The sequence below is a fragment of the Rana temporaria genome, chromosome 4, assembly GCF_905171775.1.
Source record: "Rana temporaria chromosome 4, aRanTem1.1, whole genome shotgun sequence".
NCBI classification, from domain to species: Eukaryota; Metazoa; Chordata; class Amphibia; order Anura; family Ranidae; genus Rana; species Rana temporaria.
This window is the reverse complement of record NC_053492.1, coordinates 147,781,600-147,800,309: the sequence shown is the minus strand read 5'-3', so window position 1 is coordinate 147,800,309 and position 18,710 is coordinate 147,781,600. Positions and strand designations below refer to the sequence as shown.

General features: G+C 44.0%; 1 protein-coding gene across 2 annotated transcripts in view; it reads left to right on the top strand.

Annotated features, from left to right (window-relative positions):
* ERICH6 (glutamate rich 6) overlaps nucleotides 1-18,710 on the top strand; it is a 108,684-nt gene that overhangs the window by 51,610 nt on the left and 38,364 nt on the right. For both annotated transcript variants that reach the window (XM_040349158.1, XM_040349159.1), the window contains 4 exons: nucleotides 125-192; nucleotides 12,882-13,033; nucleotides 14,925-15,010; nucleotides 16,572-16,727. In XM_040349158.1, coding sequence (XP_040205092.1) covers nucleotides 125-192; nucleotides 12,882-13,033; nucleotides 14,925-15,010; nucleotides 16,572-16,727 — 462 coding nt within the window. The remainder of the gene's footprint in view (nucleotides 1-124; nucleotides 193-12,881; nucleotides 13,034-14,924; nucleotides 15,011-16,571; nucleotides 16,728-18,710) is intronic.

The window sequence follows — 18,710 nt, the reverse complement described above, 5'->3', positions numbered from 1 at the left end:
ACACTTGTACACTCTGTTGATGATCTTTAGTTAATGAGAACAGAAACCTTGTAATTTGCAGTGTAAATTATAAACAAAAAAAGAAAATGAGCACACAATTTTAATAAATATTATTTTTTCTCAGGCTTAGGGAAAGGCATATGGCAAAAGTCTTTGAATCAGTGGTGACTGAGCCAACCACTTTTCTTGAATGTAAGTGCCTCCTAATATCATTATGTCCAATACATCTGAGGATATAGTTAGCTGCCATACACACTATGGCCCAGATTCACGTAGAGCGGCGTATCTTTGAGCGGGCGTATCGCATCTCATATGCGCTACGCCGATGTAACATAGAGAGGCAAGAACAGTATTCACAAAGCACTTGCTCCCTAAGTTACGGCGGTGTAGCGTAAATGGGCTGACGTAAGCCCGCCTAATTCAAAGTAGAAAGGTAGTGGGCATGCTGTATTAAAATGAAGCGTGACCCCATGTAAATCAAGGGCCTAACGAACGGCGCATGCCTGCGCATGCTTACAATTACGTTGCATATACTCCCTAAGATACGACGGCTCAATGCGTTCGACGTAAATTTAACCTACGCTCAGCCCCATTCACGTACGACTTACGTAAACAACGTAAAATACGACGGCTGTTCTGACGTCCATACCCTTACATGACTTACACCTGCTATTGTGGTGGTTTATCTTTACACCGGACGTACGCCTTACGTAAACGGCGTAGATTACTGCGACGGGCGTAAGTACGTTCGTGAATCGGGGTATCTAGGTCATTTACATATTCAACGCGTACATCAATAGAAGCGCCCTTTGCGGCCAGCGTAAATATGCGCCCAAGAGACGGCGTAGGAGACTTACGTTGGTCGGATGGAGCCGAAATTCAGGCGTATCTCCTCTGCAGAATCAAGCGCATAGATACGACGGCGCATCCGCGGACTTACACTGCATATCAGTAGATACGTCGGCGTAAGTCTTTGTGAATCCGGCTATATGTATCTAAATCTAAATATATTCTAATACTTTCTAATGCATAACACTCTTTATGTTTAAAGCAAAGATGGATACACATATAGGAAAATGTTTGATATTATCATAATGTTCTTTTACGCTTTCTGCAATCATGCAGTTATTTCTAATCTTTTTGGAGACATTTTTTGGTTCAGGAATAATAGAAAATGCTGCTTTAAGAAGTGTTTACTTAAATGTCTCTGCTTCTTTCTTCTATCTGTCTATCTATCTATCTATCTATCTATCCATCTATCTTTGTCGTTCCAATAAAATCATCATCTCTATTTCATCCATCTTTTAAATCTAGCTATCTGCAATATGATTCTTATTATCATATTTTTCATCTCAATATCTAATCTCTTTCCAATCTAGCTGTCTATTTATATGCCTTATGCTGTATCTTCTTTTCTTCCCTTCTTCTGCTGTTTTCTAGCCATATATTCCCCCTATTGTATGTTTATAGTTCATGAAATTTTGTGTTATAGTATCTAATCATCCTAAGTTTTTTGCTATTGGTTTTATATTTCTGACACCTATCTTGTCCCGGTCTCCAGTCTAGCTATCTGTCATAAATATTCCACATTGTCTTTTTTCTTTAGTATTTTCATCTCTGTGCTGATCTGTTTCACGTGCTATTATGCTGTTTCTAGCTAAAACATTTTTTATCTAATCATTACATTTTTTTTCTAACTAAACCTAAGATAAAATAACATCAATCCGCCTCCTGCCTTTGCCCCTAAAATACCTGTCTTAAAGGGTATAACTCCACTTTTGTTAAAAAAAAAAAGAAGCAAATAAAAAGAAAATAATATAGCATATAAATTTGCTACACAAGCCATATTGTAAATTAATGTTATTATAAACTACCTTGTGTACTTTCTTATACTCCTTTTATTTGCCAATCTGACATTTCAAATGTGTACTCCTGTATTCAGAATTCCCATTTGAATTTACATTTATTTGCATATTCTTAATTAAAAACAAATTAAAAAAAAAATACGACCTTTCCCTTTCAACCTGCAGTACCGTAATTTAATGTATAATTCAATACAATAGGGAACATAGAGGCATTCTACAGAACACCCCAGAAATGTAATCTTCTGCTTGTGTGATTGGCTCAATGTCTAAAATGTCAGATTTAAGACATTCCTTGCAATTGAAATTACAGTTTTGGTGGGATGCTACCTAATAATTAAAAGCCTCTAAAGCAGGGGTGTCAAACTCAATTTCATCGTGGGCCACACCAGCATTATGATTGCCCTCAAAAGGGCCGGTTGTATCTGTAAGATTAGATGTCCAGTACATCCCCTCTCCTTACATGAGATGTCAAGAATCCCCCCACCATCAGAAGTTGAGTCCCCCACTCTTCCTTTCATCACAGTGTACCCCCTTTCTTTATGCTGCTGCTGGGAAGAAGCTGAATGCATTGCTTGAAAACAGAAAGTAAGGGTCTAGAGTAGGACCAGAGGAGGGCTGGAGCTCTCCTGCAGCTGCAGGAGAGGTGCGAGGGCCACATGAAATGGCCCGGAGGGCCGGATTCGGCCCGCGGGCCTTGTGTTTGACACCTGTGCTCTAAAGGGATGTAAACACTCCAACATTTCTCATCAGAACATGAAGGGAGCACCAAGCAAGTATAACAAACCAGTCACTCCCATTCAGAAGTAGTATCAAAAGGAAAAAGTAGAATATCAGCTTTTTCTCCAAAGCAAAAAAAGGTAGGAGGTCTGCTACAAAGTGTGCTAAAATCCCTGAAATGTATGTTGATCACCCAGAGGGGATTTTTTTTCTTCAACAAAAATGTGGTTACTCTTTAAAAGGAATGCTTGGTCTACAGTAAAGATAACATGACCAAATGCCAAGGCATACAGTTAGGCCCCGTACACATGAGGAGACATGTCTGATGAAAATGGTCCGCGGACCGTTTTCATCGGACATGTCTCCTGGGAGCTTTTGGTCTGATGTGTGTACACACCATCAGACCAAAATCCCCACGGACAGAGAACGCGGTGACGTAGAAGACACTGACGTTCTCAAACACGGAAGTGCAATGCTTCCACCCATGCGTCGAATCAATTCGACGCATGCGCGGGATTTCGGGACACTGGTTACACGTCATAACCAGCGGACATGTCCGATTAGGTGTACTAACCATCGGACATGTCCTACGGACATGTTTCCAGTGGACAAGTTTCTTAGCTTGCTAAGAAACTTTTGTCCGCTGGAAACCTGTCCGCTAGGCCGTACACACGGTCGGACATGTCTGCGGAAACTGGTCCGTGGACCAGTTTCAGCGGACATGTTCGACCGTGTGTATGGGGCCTTAAAGCCCAACTCCAGATAATCCCCCCCCCCCCCCCCAATGTGTACTTTCTATCTCTTTGGATCTTCTTCGGTGGTGAGCAGCCCTGAATGATGATGAGAGCCATGCTAAAATCAGAATGTCAGCAGTGCTCTCTGCATCAACACACTATGAGTGCAGGGTGCTGTGTTGACAGGGGCAAATCCACAGGACCCTGTACTCCCAGTATGCCCTTAATTCTCTGGGTGAAATAATGCTGGGTTTAATACAAAACAGAAGACTAAGGACATCTTGTGGCTGAAAGTAATTACTGCGAGGGACAGCAACATCCATGGGAAAAAATAATTATCCCACAGATGGACTTTAAAGCGGGGGTTCACCCTAAAAACTATTTTCTAACATTACATTGAGCTGACTCTCAACAATGACAGTATGCCGTTTTTTTGTTTTTTTTGCTGTACATACCTCGTACAACTATTTTCTTCCCTGGCTTCCGGGTAGTGAATCCTGCGGGAGTGGGCGTTCCTATCCAGCAGGTGATTGACGTGATGACAAAAACTACCTCCCCCCGTCGCATAAGGAGCATCACGAGTTGCCGAAAGAAGCCGAACGGCGAGTCGGCGCTATACGGCGCCTGTGCACCGCCCTTCGGCTTCTTTCGGCAACTCGTGACGCTCCTTATGCGACGGGGGGAGGTAGTTTTGTCATCACGTCAATCACCTGCTGGGTAGGAACGCCCACTCCCGCGTGATTCACTACCCGGAAGCCGTGGGAAAAATAGCTGTACGAAGGTATGTACAGCGAAAAAAAAACGCATACTGTCATTGTTGCAAGCGAGCACAATGTAAAGGTAGAAAAATGTTTTAGGGTGAACCTCCGCTTTAAGTAAGCAGCCACAGTGTGATCCAGAAGAGTCTCCAAAACAATTGGGTAATGAATGATGTTCTACTTTATCTAAACTCTAGATTTGTTTCCCATTTTATTCAGTTTTTATATGTGTTGTTTATCTGTCTTATCTTTGTAAACTAGCTACAGAGATTTATTTATGTACCCATCAGCTGACCTGTCCAGTCTAGCTACTTCAAACATTTTTATTGCTATTCTTTGAAACCCAGCTATCAGTGTTTTCTATCTTGCCACTGGTCTTTAGTCTCTGCGCTCTCTGTTTTATTAACAGATATTTAGAGAGCATTTGAACCCATATTTCTCTCAACTCTTTGTATGGATGAAATGAAGTCCTGTGGCCTGTTACAGCCCTTAGGGAATGTAGAGTGTAAGACCTCCTCTGTTTTACTAAGTGGTTCACTGTCCAAATGTAACTAGAAGGTAGAAGTTGCTGTGCATGTAGTTGGGCAGTACTCTTCAATGTGGCTGCTATAAGATAAAACTCTCTCTCTCGCTCACTATATATTTGTGTGTGTATATATATATATATATATATATATATATATATATATACACACACACACATACATATATTGATCGCTCTGTCTATCGCTCTATAGCCCTATCTCTCTATCTATCTGTCTAGCTATCTCTTCTGTATTTTTCTGGCTCTAGTCCTATAGAGGTCTGTTGGAAAAACAAACACTTGCAATAAATAAATCTAGTGAAGCTCCTGTCCAGTTGAATATATTGTTTACACTGCAGTATGACTCACTGTGCATGACTAAAATTAGCCAGGTCCTAATCCATAACCTGAGCAGAAGCTGCGTATGCCCAGCTATAGCCAGTTTTATATGTTCACTCCATTTCAGTCTATAAAAAAGCTTTATCCACAGGATTACATTTACGATTACAAGAAGAATAGTCTGTTTACAGTTTTCTACGGTCATTAATTGCATTTACTAGGCTGTCAGTGTCTTCATAGGCTAGCATGATCTCATTACTCCAGTGTACATTGCGTGCTTACCTGTGTGAATGTAATTCAGCACTGTCTGTAATATTTATTTTGTGTGGTAGGCTCATAGATTGCTTCCTTATATGTGTTCATGAGAGAGAATTACTAGTTTACAGTGTAACTCCAGCCAAAACTGACAAGGCTACAACAGAAATAAAATAGTATGGTCGGGGAGGTTAGAACCTCTGTTGGCATTTTATTGCCATCATGTGTTCCCTTAGGAACTTGCACCTATTTTCCTAGGATTGTGACAACATTGGGATTGATTTACCAAAGATAAATAGACGGTGCACTTTGCAAATGCAGTTGCACTCTGCAAAGATATTTGCTGCAAAGAATACCTAATCAAATGCGAGGAAAAACTAAATGCATTTTTGCTTGCTGATGGAAGTCACCTCATTTACTATGCTCTGGAGCACATGGAAAAATAAAACCTTCCTGCAAGTGCACTTGGAAGTGCAGTCGCTGTTGATCTGAGGGGGACATGCAAGGTAAATATAAGAAAAGGGCGGGGCGTGGCCGGAATGGCGGACTGAGTAGACGTGCTTGCTGAGCTCTGCTGAAGAAGGATCCGAATATCAATCCGTATCTGGGTGGAAACTACACTATTTTGGTCCTATTTTGGTATGCCTTCCAAATACTCTGGGGGCCCGAAACAGGGCAAGAAGTTGAAGTTTCCCGCGGGTATTGACGCTGTGGTAAGCCCGCTCTCTGAGCTCCAGGACACGCCAGCACGCCTTCACAATATGGCGTCGCAGACAGACCAGGCCGAATGTGCAGCGGTTTCCCCGCCCAGTATCCCTGAGGTGATGGCGGCTATTTCGACCTGCTAGGCGGCTATAGCGACCTGCCAGACAACGCCTACCTCCAAGATCGACGCGGTGCAGCTTGATGTGGGGTTGCTGCGCCAAGATATGGACAAGATCTGCTCCAGAATCTCCGATATGCTTAGAACCCTGCTTCCTGCGGCCCAACTCTACTCCTATTTTACGGTGGAGAGGGCCCATCGCGTGCCGCCTAGACCAGGTCCCGAGGGTGCCCCCCTGCGCACATTCATACTTCGCCTGATGAATTTCAGGGACAGGGATGAGCTTCTCCGGGCAGCTCACCAGGCTGGCAAGCTTCCTTACCGCAATATCAGCCTGATGTTGTTTCCGGATTACACCACCGAGACGCAGCGGCAGCGGCGCTCCTTTGACGGTGTGAAGGCAGCGCTTCGAGCGAAGGGCATTACATACAGCATTTTGTTCCTGGCTTAGCTGCGGGTGGTTGATGGTGAGACCGTGCAGGTCTTCGCTAACCCCAAAGATGCCAGCGCGTGGCTGGAGACTCTACCTCCATAGGATCTGCCAATTGGAGTTACCGATATATATATTTTTTTTTACCCAGAAGTTTATTTTGGACATGTTGGAAGGGTGCCTTCCTTGCTCTTCAGTATCTCAAGTCAGTAAACGTTTGTGTGGATACTCTCTCTGCTACCCACATTCTGGCGCAGTTTGATGTTCTGCCTTGTAGGGATCCACGCCTCCATTGACGAGTGACTTGTCATTTTGTTCTTGTTTTGGGGGTATGTGCTCTTCTCTGTTGGGAGGGCATGGGGAGGGGGGTGGGAGTTGGATGGCTGTTGCCTTCCGTTACCAGGTTGGTTTTCTGGTGGGTATGTTAGGTTTTATGGGTTTGGTCTTTGTTTTTTCAGCTTTTTCAAGTAGCGCACAGAAGTACCTTGCCTGTCTCTCTGGGGAAGTGCATTACCTCATGCCTATCTGTGTGGGTTTGGGGGACGGGCACTTCTGCGGTGATGGCAGTATGATGAGATATGTTATCCTCCGTTATATTTTTTTTCTCTCATATGCATATGTGGCTAATTTTACAGTAATGTCATGGAATGTCAGGGGCCTTAACTCTGCCATTAAGAGGTCATTAGTGTTTAAGTTTATACAGCGACATGGCCCTAAGATTTGTATATTACAGGAGACTCACCTGGTGGGCTCCAAGGTTTTGGGGTTAAGACGGGCATGGGTCGGTGCGCATTATCATGCCTCCTACTCCAATTATGCTAGGGGTGTGAGTGTCCTTGTGCACCGATCCCTGCCCTTCCAGCTGCAGGCAGTCCGGACTGACCCTGGGGGTAGATACGTTATGGTGCATGCTCTGATAGCTGGTACTCAGTACGTCTTGATTAGACTATATCTGCCTCCCCCTGCGGATCTCAACTTCCTCCATAGGGTGATGCAGGTAGCTACTCAATACAGGGTGGATAGGGTGCTCCTGTTGGGGGATTTTAATCTAGTCATGTCTGACACACGGGATAGACTCCGCCCTTCCCAGTCCCCTGCCCCTGGCCTGTTCGACTGGGCGTCTTCTTTTGGTATGATGGATCTCTGGCGCCACTTTCACCCCTCTGACGTGCAGTTCGCTTGTTTTTCCACTACTTATCGAACGTTGTCTCGTATTGACATGGCATTTGCCTCCTCTGGCCTCTTGGGGGAGGTGGTGTCCACCGAGATTCTTTCCTGTGGCATATCTGATCATGCCCCTCTCTGGGTCTCAGTTGGGGCAGCCTCTCCTAGGGGTCAGAGGGCCTGGCGACTTTCTAAGTATTGGATACTGGACTCGGAGATTCAGGAGGCTATGTTGGAGGAAGTGTGTAACTTTTGGTTGTCAAATGACAGGTCCTCTGGCCCTTTGATAGTGTGGGATGCTTTTAAAGCCTGGCTCAGAGGGGAATACATTAAGCGTATTGCTGCTCAGAAGAGGGGGTCTGTGCAGTCTCTCGGGCAGTTGGAGAATCAGGCCCTGACACAAGAGAGGTCATATGTTCAGTCGCCTGGCTCGGATACCTATTACGCCTGGCAGCACACCCTAAGTGAGCTGTCCCTGCTGAGAATGGACCTCACTAAGAAATCCATGCTTGACAGTGCCCAGCGGGTGTTTGAGTTTGGTGACAAGAACGGTAGGCTTTTGGCGTGGCTGGCTAGGGGTCAGACTCCCACTACGTATATAGGCAAGGTGAGGGATGCGGATGGCAATTTGCTGACCGCTCCAGATGACATCAACTCTAGGTTTCTCCGATTCTACCAGGACCTTTGCTCCTCCAGGGTGTCCTATACTCCGGGTGACCTTACTGACTACCTAGATAAAATCGCATTCCCCACACTTGACTCAATCAAACGTGCAGACCTAGACAGGGACATTACTTTGGAGGAGGTACAGACGGCCATGGGTTGCATGCAATCGGGTAAGGCTCCTGCGTTGGACGGGCTGTCCGCTGATTTTTACACTGAAAACCAGGAACTACTAGCTCCTAGACTGACTTCCCTTTTTTCACAGTTCTCTGCTATCGGGGCTCTTCCAGGGTCGATGTTGGAGGCGGTCGTGGTGTTGGTGCCCAAACCCGATAAGGACCCTGAGGAGTGTGGGTCATACAGACCCATCGCTCTGATTAATGCTGACGCCAAGCTTCTGGCAAAAATGTTGGGCGCTTCTCCGGGGTAAGGATCAATTGGTCTAAGTCTATCCTGTTTCCGTTGGACTCTGGGGCCTGGGATGGAGAGACTTTGTCCCCGTTGCTCTGGGCTGAGGAGTTTAAATATCTTGGGATTGTGGTGTCGCGGGACCTTCGGGACTTTTGTCGCCTCAACCTGCTAGAGGGGCCTCTGCATACCCTTCACTCCCGGGCCCTACCAAGACGACCCTTCAGGTGTGGACCGTAGCCGGTAAGTGGCTGCTTCGCTCCCACCATTACTCCCACTTTTGTCCGCATTGGGGTAATCCCTCCCTCCCTCACTTTAGAACAATACCTGACCCGCAACTATGGGTAAGGTATGGGATCAAGATTCTCCAGGATGTTGTTCGCTCGGGTTCCCTTCCAGGACTTGGCGGTCAAGCATGGAATTCCAGGGCAAATGCTGTTCAGGTATTATCAGCTGAGGCATGCAGCTAGGGCACAATTTCCGCAGACTATCCACCTAACTGTTGACCCCATTGAGAAGACTCTGGCTCAGGAAACCCTTAAAAAAACGTTCTCTACACTGTATTTGGCCCTTCTGGAGGTTGACTCTCCTAAGATGAACGCTCTCTGGGTCAAGTGGCGGTCGGATATCCCCAGCCTTGATAGGAAAGCATGGGAGGAATGTTTTGAGGATGGGGCAAAGTTAATGATTTCGTCTAGGGATAAACTGATACATACTAAATTCCTGCACCGGGTTTACTACACACCCCAGAGACTGCATCAGATATACCCTGATTGATCGCCTGGCTGTCCTAGGTGTCATTTCCCTGATGGCATGTTTCTTCATATGCTCTGGACCTGCCCATGATGGTGGAGTATTGGGGGGAGGTATTTAAGTGCATTAACATGCGTCTCGTGCTGTCTATCCCGGTACTGCCTGAGTTGGCCCTACTAGGGATTCATGATGATGACCAGCGCCCTCGGTACACGAAGCTGCTTGTTTCTATGCTGCTCTTTTATGCCAAAAAATAAATTCTTAAGAAGTGGTCCTCTCCATCTCCCCCCACAGTTGCAGCATGGGATTCCTCTGTGAAAGCAATGCTACCGATATATAAGCTGACTTATATTAATAGGGGTTGCCCCCAGAAGTTTGACCGAGTCCGACTTCCCTAGACACAATTTATGTTGTTACTGGATATGGGTTGCTTTTTAGCAGGTTATTATTCTTGACCAGTATGAGGGTTGGGTGGGACTGGTACTATGACTTGCACATGGATAATGGTACACACTGTCTTCCTGTTAATTTACTGTACCTGTTTTATGTATTGCTTCTGATTGCGCTATATACATCTGTTATTTGTATTTTGATGTCTTCTTAATAAAGACCAACCTTTTTGTTAAAATATAAGAAAAGGGCATTTTTGCTTGCACATGATTGGATGATAAAATCAGCAGAGATTACCCTCATTTCAGATCTTCCCCTCATTTCAGATCTTCCCCTCAGACCTACAGCGACTTCACCTCCAAGTGCACTTTTAGTGCAGAGTGGATTTGCCTTTAGTAAATCAACCCCAATAATTCTCAAAGTGTCTGGTGCCCAACTTACTCTATCTACACCCACACCAACTATGCCTAGTAACCCACACTGTGATGATGAATGTCAGCTCTCCCTGACTCTGGAGGTCACCATTGGGCCTCTGGGGGTTGGGCCATGGCTACAATACCAATAATATAACAAAAAAAGGGAGCTGCACACTAATTACGAAAAAATATTAACTAGCATATAACTTATAATACATAATGACAAATATCACAATGATATTAGTGAATATCAAAAGTCCCATGTGTGGTGAGTATCTGAAAGAAAAACAAGTGAGTCCTCCAAAATCAAAAAATTATATATGGAACCAGCGAGTCCTCCAAAAGATAAACAATTTGTGAAACCAAAACACTCATAGCCGGATTCAGGTATACTTACGACGGCGTATCAGTAGATACGCCGTCGTAAGTCCGAATCCGCGCCGTTGTATCTTTAAGCGTATTCTCAAACTGAGATACGCTTAACTGTTGCTAAGATACGACCGGCGTAAGTCTCCTACGCCGTCGTATCTTAGCTGCATATTTACGCTGGCCGCTAGGGGCGTGTACGTGGATTTATGCAGAGAATATGTAAATGAGCTAGATACGCCTATTCATGAACGTACGTACGCCCGTCGCAGTAAGATACAACATTTACGTAAGGCGTTTTTCAGGCGTAAAGATAAACCACCTAAAAGATGGCGCAGCCAATGTTAAGTATGGACCTTCGGAACAGCCGTCGAATTTCACGTTGTTTATGTAAGTCGTACGTGAATGGGGCTGGGTGTAGGTTACGTTCACGTCAAAAGCATTGACTTTTTGCGATGTGATTTTGAGCATGCGCACTGGGATACGTCCACGGACGGCGCATGCGCCGTTTGTTAGGCGCGTCATTTACGTGGGGTCACGATTCATTACCATACAACACGCCCACTACCAGCCTACTTTGAATTACGCAGGCTTACGCCGGCCCATTTACGCTACGCCAACGTAACTTAGGGAGCAAGTGCTTTGTGAATACAGTACTTGCCTCACTATGTTACGTCGGCGTAGTGCAAATGGGATGCGCTACGCCGAACTAAAGAAGCACCGCTCTACCTGAATCCGGCTATCAGTGATGAGATCCTACTCCTGCGACTGTGGTATTCATTTTGACTAACAATTGTGAATTCACCACCATATAAAGTGCAGGCTTACCAGCTGCACAAGCTTTGATGCTTGTGGCGAATACCCACTCAGGGCCTTTTCCTCTGGGTGTTGCAAATGGATGGCAATTTCAAACTCAACAGTCTCCAGACACCACTAGCAAGCAGGTATTGGTATGCAATCAGGGACACAAAGGTCTGGTATCCTCACTGCAGATGTACACAGAAGACAGAGTGGAAGGCAGCACAGGTCTGGATGGAGGGCGGGAGCTGCCGGAGTGACTTTTCATATTCACCAGCTTGGTAATATGAAAAGTCACTTACGCTGTGTATTGCCTTTCCAAAAGTTAGTTGTTCAACCAACTTTTGGCGATGGAGCCTGTCAGAAAATTGTCGTCAGAACAGCACCTGCATTCAATCAGATGCGCCACTGTTCAGGTATTCTTACAGCTGCACTGGTAAGCCTTGTACACACGATTGGATTTTCATCGGACAAAGCGTAGGACTTTTGTCCGAAGGGCGTTGGCCAGGAACTTGTATTGCATACAAACGGCAAATAATTGTTGGCCAACAAACACAAAACTACGTGTTTTTTCCGCACTTTAGCACCCCCTTTGGGCAACTTCTGCTAATGTTGTGTTATGGTGAGCATTGCTTCTGAGCATGAATGTTTGTACTTTGTACACACGATCGGAAAATCCGACATCACACATTTGTTGTTGGAAAAATTTAAAGCATGCTATCCCACATTTGTTGGCGGAAAATCCGACAACAATTGTCCGATGGAGCGTACCAAACTGACGAATTTCCCGACAACAACCTGTCATCCCATAATTCCCGTCTGAAAATCCGATCGTGTGTACGAGGCTTTAGTGTGGATAGAGGAACCTGTTCAATTTCTTTTGTTCAATCTAGGCAGTATAGTACTGATGGTGTGCATACATTAGTGATTTATGACATGTAATCATACTTAGTAATTGCATGAATATTTGTATGAGATAACTACACTATGGGGGATATTTATCAAGAAAGACGCAGAAAAATTTATTGCAGAGAGAAGAGCAAAGAGACAGATTTACTATGACATTGTTAACTACAAATAAACCCTATTGTGTACTTAAAAGTGGGGTATGCCTGTATAGCACTCAACCAACCTAAAACATTTCTCTAACCACTTCTTATACGCATTTTTCTAAATAGAAAAAGTGAGTATATGTTAATGATATATCTGGTATAAATGTTTCTATCGAAGTTTCACAGTTGCCTGTCCAGGATTATAGGAGCAGGGGTAGAAACTGCACACAAGACTATTAATAACTCTTTTGTGAAATTAGAGTTCGTTTTACTTGTACTGGATAGGTGCCTGCTTCTGCCTGCGTCACAAATTACCCCTCTCGGGTTAGGTATACCTGTTCTTTTTCAGAGAAAGGTCTATACAGTGGGCTATTCCATATGCATTCTGACACTGTTTTTAATAGCCATTTTTTCCTTTTACCAACAGTTGGAAAGCCAATGAAAACCATTTCCTACCAGCTTTCTAATGCCCCTCCAGTCGGAGACAATTGGACCATTGTCCCTGAAGAAGCAGATTCCATGACAAGTACAGACTCAGCAGAAAATGAGCTTTCCCTCTGTGACTTTACAAGTGAAATGGTAATCAATAGAAATTCAAGGAAAACAGTGGTGTTCTTTTCCCCACAATTAAATGAAAGGAAATTAGCAGTCCCCCGTCCCCCCCCCCTGAGAATCCCCATTGCTGGCGTGTCATTCCCTTCTGAACAGCGGGGTCATGCCAACTTATAGGAAGAGTCATAAGCTATGTGAATAAAAGCATAGCGTCGTAACATTAAAACTGAACTCCAGAAAAACAGCTAATTACACCAACAAAATACATATGAGAGCTTTATTATCTGACAAAGCAGTTGCATTTCTGTTCACCCAGTCCTGAGGTTTAAACAGTTCTGTCACACAGATGCTTACAATGGTCAGCTTTTATTTATTTATGTAAAACCTTTATCCCAAAAGAAAAAAAAATCTGTTTTGAGTGTGCTCTGTATTTATTTATCAGTCTATTCTACATTATAAAAAGTTAAACGGAAGGATAAGGGATGCCCCAAGTAGCGAAGTAACACACAGAAAAAAAACATGGAGGACAGAAAAAGATTCAGGAACCATGGCCAGTATCTATGGTGACCCATCCACTAAATTATACAGGTGAAATTCGAAAAATTAGAACATCGTGCAAAAGTTCATGTATTTCACTAATGCAACTTAAAAGGTGAAACTAATATATGAGAGAGAATCATTACATGCAAAACAAGATAGTTGTCATAAGTGTGGTGATTTATGGCTTACAGCTCATGAAAACCCCAAATCCACAGTCTCAGAAAATTAGAATATTACATGCAATCAATAATACAAGGATTGTACATAGAACAATATTGGACCTCTAAAAAGTAGAAGCATGCATATGTACTCAGTACTTGGTTTGGGCCCCTTTTTGCAGCAATTACTGCCTCTATGCGGCGTGGAAGCTATCAGTCTGTGGCACTGCTGAGGTGTTATGGAAGACCAGGATGCTTCAATAGCGGTCTTCAGCTCTTCTGCATTGTTCGGTCTCATGTCTCTCATCTTTTTCTTGGCAATGCCCCATATATTCTCTATGGGGTTCAGGTCAGGTGAGTTTGCTGGCCAATCAAGCACAGTAATCCCACAGTCATTGAACCAGGCTTTGGTGCTCTTGGCAGTGTGGGCAGGTGCCAAGAGCACCAAAACCTGGTGCTCTTGGCAGTGTGGGCAGGTGCCAAGTCCTCCCGGAAAATGAAATCAGCATCCCCATATAGCTCGTCTGCGGAAGCAAGCAAAAAGTGCTCCAAAATCTCCTGGTAGGCGGCTGCGTTGCCCTGGACTTAATGAAGCACAGTGGGCCAACACCAGCAGATGACATGGCTCCCCAAATCAACACAGACTGTGGAAACTTCACACTGGACTTCAAGCATCTTGCAGTGTGTGCCTCTCCATTCTTCCTCCATACTCTGGGTCCTTGGTTTTCAAATCAGATACAAAATTTGCTCTCACCAGAAAAGAGGACTTTGGACCACTAAGCAACAGACCAGGTCTTTGCCAAGATTGTGAAGACCATTTAAAGGCTCAGGAACCCTTTACAGGTGTTATGGCTTAATTAGCTGATTAGAGTGGGACACTTTGAGCCTAGAATATTGTACCTTTTCACAATATTCTAATTTTCTGAGACCGTGGATTTGGGGCTTTCATGAGCTGTAAGCCATAATCATCACAATTATGGCAAATCACGACTTGAACTATCTTGCTTTGCATGTAATAAGTCTATCTCATATATTAGTTTCACCTTTTAAGTTGCATTAGTGAAATAAATAAACTTTTGCACGATATTCCAATTTTTCGAGTTTCACCTGTAAGTAAAATATCAATTTCTGGCAAGTGCCCCTTTATTGTTACACTCCCTTATTTTTTATAATTGTAATATATATGATGATGCCTCATACAGATTTGTGCTTTATTGCAGATTATTCCAGAGAGATTTGTAGAAAAATATTACAGAACAGGAAGTAAATTCCTCACAATGTTTCCAGATGGGACTGCACAGATCTTGTATCCTTCGTATTCCAAACTTTATTATCACTGTATTACAGAAGCCCAGTTTGTCTGTGTCAGGTTTTAATTGCCGTTTGTGCCACTTTTGGGGTTATTTACCATCAAATCCTGTCAGAACAGGAAGTTGTGGGAAATCTCTTCAGAGTGCCCTGGGGGCACCACTGCATGCTCGCTTCTGAGACTCATAGAGCTGTGTCTTGGCCAAGCCCCACTCTCTCCTAATTGGCTTACTGGCTGTGATTGACAGCAGTGGGAGCCAATCGGCTCCCGATGCTGTCTCAGCCAATAAGGAGGAAGAGTCCCGGGATAGCCAAGGCTATCGTGACCATCGCTGGCTCGGAGGGAGCTCAGGTAAGGATTGGGGGGGCTGGGGGGGGGATGCTGCACACAGTAAGTTTTTTTACCTTTGTGTATATGCAATACCCTCTAGTGTGTGCTACTAGACGTGAGAGTAGCTAAAAGTTTATTTCTGGCTAGGAATAAACCTGAGTCACTAAACTGGGTCAGGGTTACTAGAGGCCAGGGCTGGATGACTCACCCTGGCAGCTCTCTGGTGCCTCCCCCTGGAATCTGGAAGGTTAGAGAACCTTCTAGAACTAGAGGGTGGAGGTTTGGAAGGGATGCCTTGAATATTTATGGTCTCTCAGCCAATCCCCAGTGGTGGGTTGGTAGGGAACTGGGGTGCCAATAAATAGACCTGAACCATGCCAACAGGGGGAGTCAGTGGAAGATGAAGAAACAGTGCCGAGGGAGGCTGTCGGTGGCCCTTGAGGGACCCCTTACCAGGGGGGGGGTTTACCTTTGACTCCGAGCTCAGGGAAGCTGACCTGAAAGGATCCTGACACAGAAGGCAGTGGAAGGATTCATGCCAGAGAAGTGGGAAGGGGCAAGGAGAGACAGTGAGTAGATCAGCACGTAGAGCCAAGTCTTCATCTAACTTTGCCCTGTAATGTCTCCATGTGTGTGTGCCAGTTGGGCAGGACTGGGGCAGAAAGTCAGTCGGGAGGACTGGGAGGAAGATTAGCCAGGCGTGGCTGGTGGCAGCCAGATGGTCTAGCATTTCTGCAAGCACATGAAGCTGGAAGCAGAAGGAGAAATATAATGCCGTTTACGCTAAATTGTGCTATGTTTGTCATGGGACAAATGCCTGTAATGGACAATTGCTGAACTAGCAATAATCTGCTAGTTCCAACAGGAGTAAGCAGCAGGTGCTGTACAGTGGAAACCAAGTTTGTGTAGATGGAAGGAAGCGGAGGACTTTTGTAAATAGGGAGGAAGTGGTCCCTCGTTCTGTGTTTGAACATTTACAAGTTGGGCGTCCTATAATTCCCTACCCCATACAAGTTACCATCACCTATTAAAACAACAAACACAAGCCAAGGACTGTTTTCTGTGTTGGAGAGTGAGTGAAGGAAAAAGCCATAAGACTGGCTGGGCAACAGTTGGGAACCCTTATTTTATCGACTCCTGGGATAGGAGTCGATAAAACAGGCATATGTACTGTAGCAAAAGCGTTGCACGTTTTATTTATTTGGTTATTTGTCTCAATGTTCCTCAGTTATCCATCTGGTAACATCGCCATTATAGTCATTCCAAGTAATGTAAAGGAAGCTATCTGCATTGTTCAAGAGGATAAAGACCATAATGCTGAAATTCTGGCAATATTTGGCTCTTCTGGCAAATCTACATGTTATCATCCTAATGGGATGGTATGGTATGTTTTTTAATGTTATATTTCTTTTATTTAAAAAAAAAAAAGAAGAATGTATAAAAGAGCAAAAAATATGTAGTCAAAAGTCTATGCATAGGTAATATTTTGTATTACACCTAAACGTGCTTTTGTTTCTTTTCTAACGCTTCAGCAGTTGCTGATAATTGCTAGTATATGATAATGGTAGCTGCTGGAGGATTTGTATTAGCAGAATTATAATGCTGCTGCTGGGAGACACACTATTGTAAGCTGGAGTGTCTATGATGTAAAGGCTGAAGAGGCTGCTTTTGTCAACACTGACATTTTGATCGCACCCAGCTCATGTCTCGCACATAGCCACAGTACCATTTATTTCAACATTAGTGCCCCGGGATGCCCAAATCTTGTAGAATCCTAGCAATACCCTTGACACTCTTCATTTTTTTGTGGAGAAAAGCCAAACAAATTGGTGCTCTGTTCTCTGGGATAAAAGCATTTTTTACAAATGTTCTCTGTTCAGTTGACACTAAGGCCCCATACACACGAGAGGATTTATCCGCAGATACGGTCCAGCGGACCGTATCCGCGGATAAATCCTCAAAAGGATTTCAGAAGATTTCTATGCGATGGCGTGTACACACCATCGCATTGAAATCCGCGCTGAAATCCTCTGGCGATGACGTGTCGCGCCGTCGCCGCTATTATGACGCGGCGACGGGCGCGACGCTGTCATATAAGGAATTCCACGCATGCGTCAAATCATTACGACGCGTGCGGGGAATCCCTTTGGACGGATGTATCCGGTAAGTCTGTACAGACGAGCGGATCCATCCGTTGGAATGGATTCCAGCAGATGGATTTGTTGTGCATGTCAGCAAATATCCGATCTGCTGGAATCCATCCCAGAGGAGATTTCTCCGCGGAAACAGATCCGCTGGCGTGTACACACCATAGGATCTATCCGCAGAAACCCATTTGCTGGGATTTATCTGCGGATGGATTCTATCGTGTGTATGGGGCCATAGAATAGTATATTAATTAGAACATTAAACTATAGGGACAAGTGTTCTCAAACAGCAGTCATATTATAAAGAAAACACCACTTTTATTTAACTTACACACTAGTACCTCAAGCACATATTGGGCCACTTCTAGTCAGTGATAGATCTTTGACAACCAGTAATCTATGTATATGATTGCTTTTAATTGCTTTTAGTTACAGTCTTGCCATCCCTGCGTGTGCTTGCTTGACTTGGGCAAGGACAGCTGTATGGGGGAAAAAGGTAAATAAATAATTAAATATGAAACTTATTAAAAAAAAATGGAAATCTGTAAATATTGTTTAAAGATTAGTGATTGCAAATGGGAAAATGTTAATGTGGGGCATGATCTAGAACAGTGGCCTCTAAACTGAAGCCCATGGGCTGGATGCGTCCCCTTCTTGTCTTAACCTGGCCCTTGGGGCACCATGCCCTCCACTGCAACCAATGGTGGGGCTCTATTCTTCAAACAGACACTAATGATGGGGCACCATTCCTGTGGCCATTAGCTTTCATAGAATACACTCTAATTATATTTCAAGGTAAAAACATGTCTCTCCCTCTTATTTTGCAGCCTAACTAGACTGCTTACATACTGTCCAGCCATTGAAGAGTATTTATGGCTATTAATATTACACTCAAAGTTTTATTCCAAGATAAAACCTTCTTTGTCTCCTTCTGTTTGCTGCCTATTCAAGTGCCCAGGTACTGTCCTAAAATGAGCCAAATTCTACCAAACACATACCTGAAGACAATATTTTTAATATTTTGGGAATAATTGGTGATACAGGGATGGTAGAGGGTTCAGGGAATGTTGTGTTGTGTTTTTTTTTGTGCACTTTGGTTTAACATTATTATTAAACTTTTAAGAAAATGCAGTGTGGTTATGCAAAAAAAAAATTCACACACACACAATACTTAAAAAAAAAAAATTAATTGGCAACTTGTTTTTTCACTAAAACTTTCC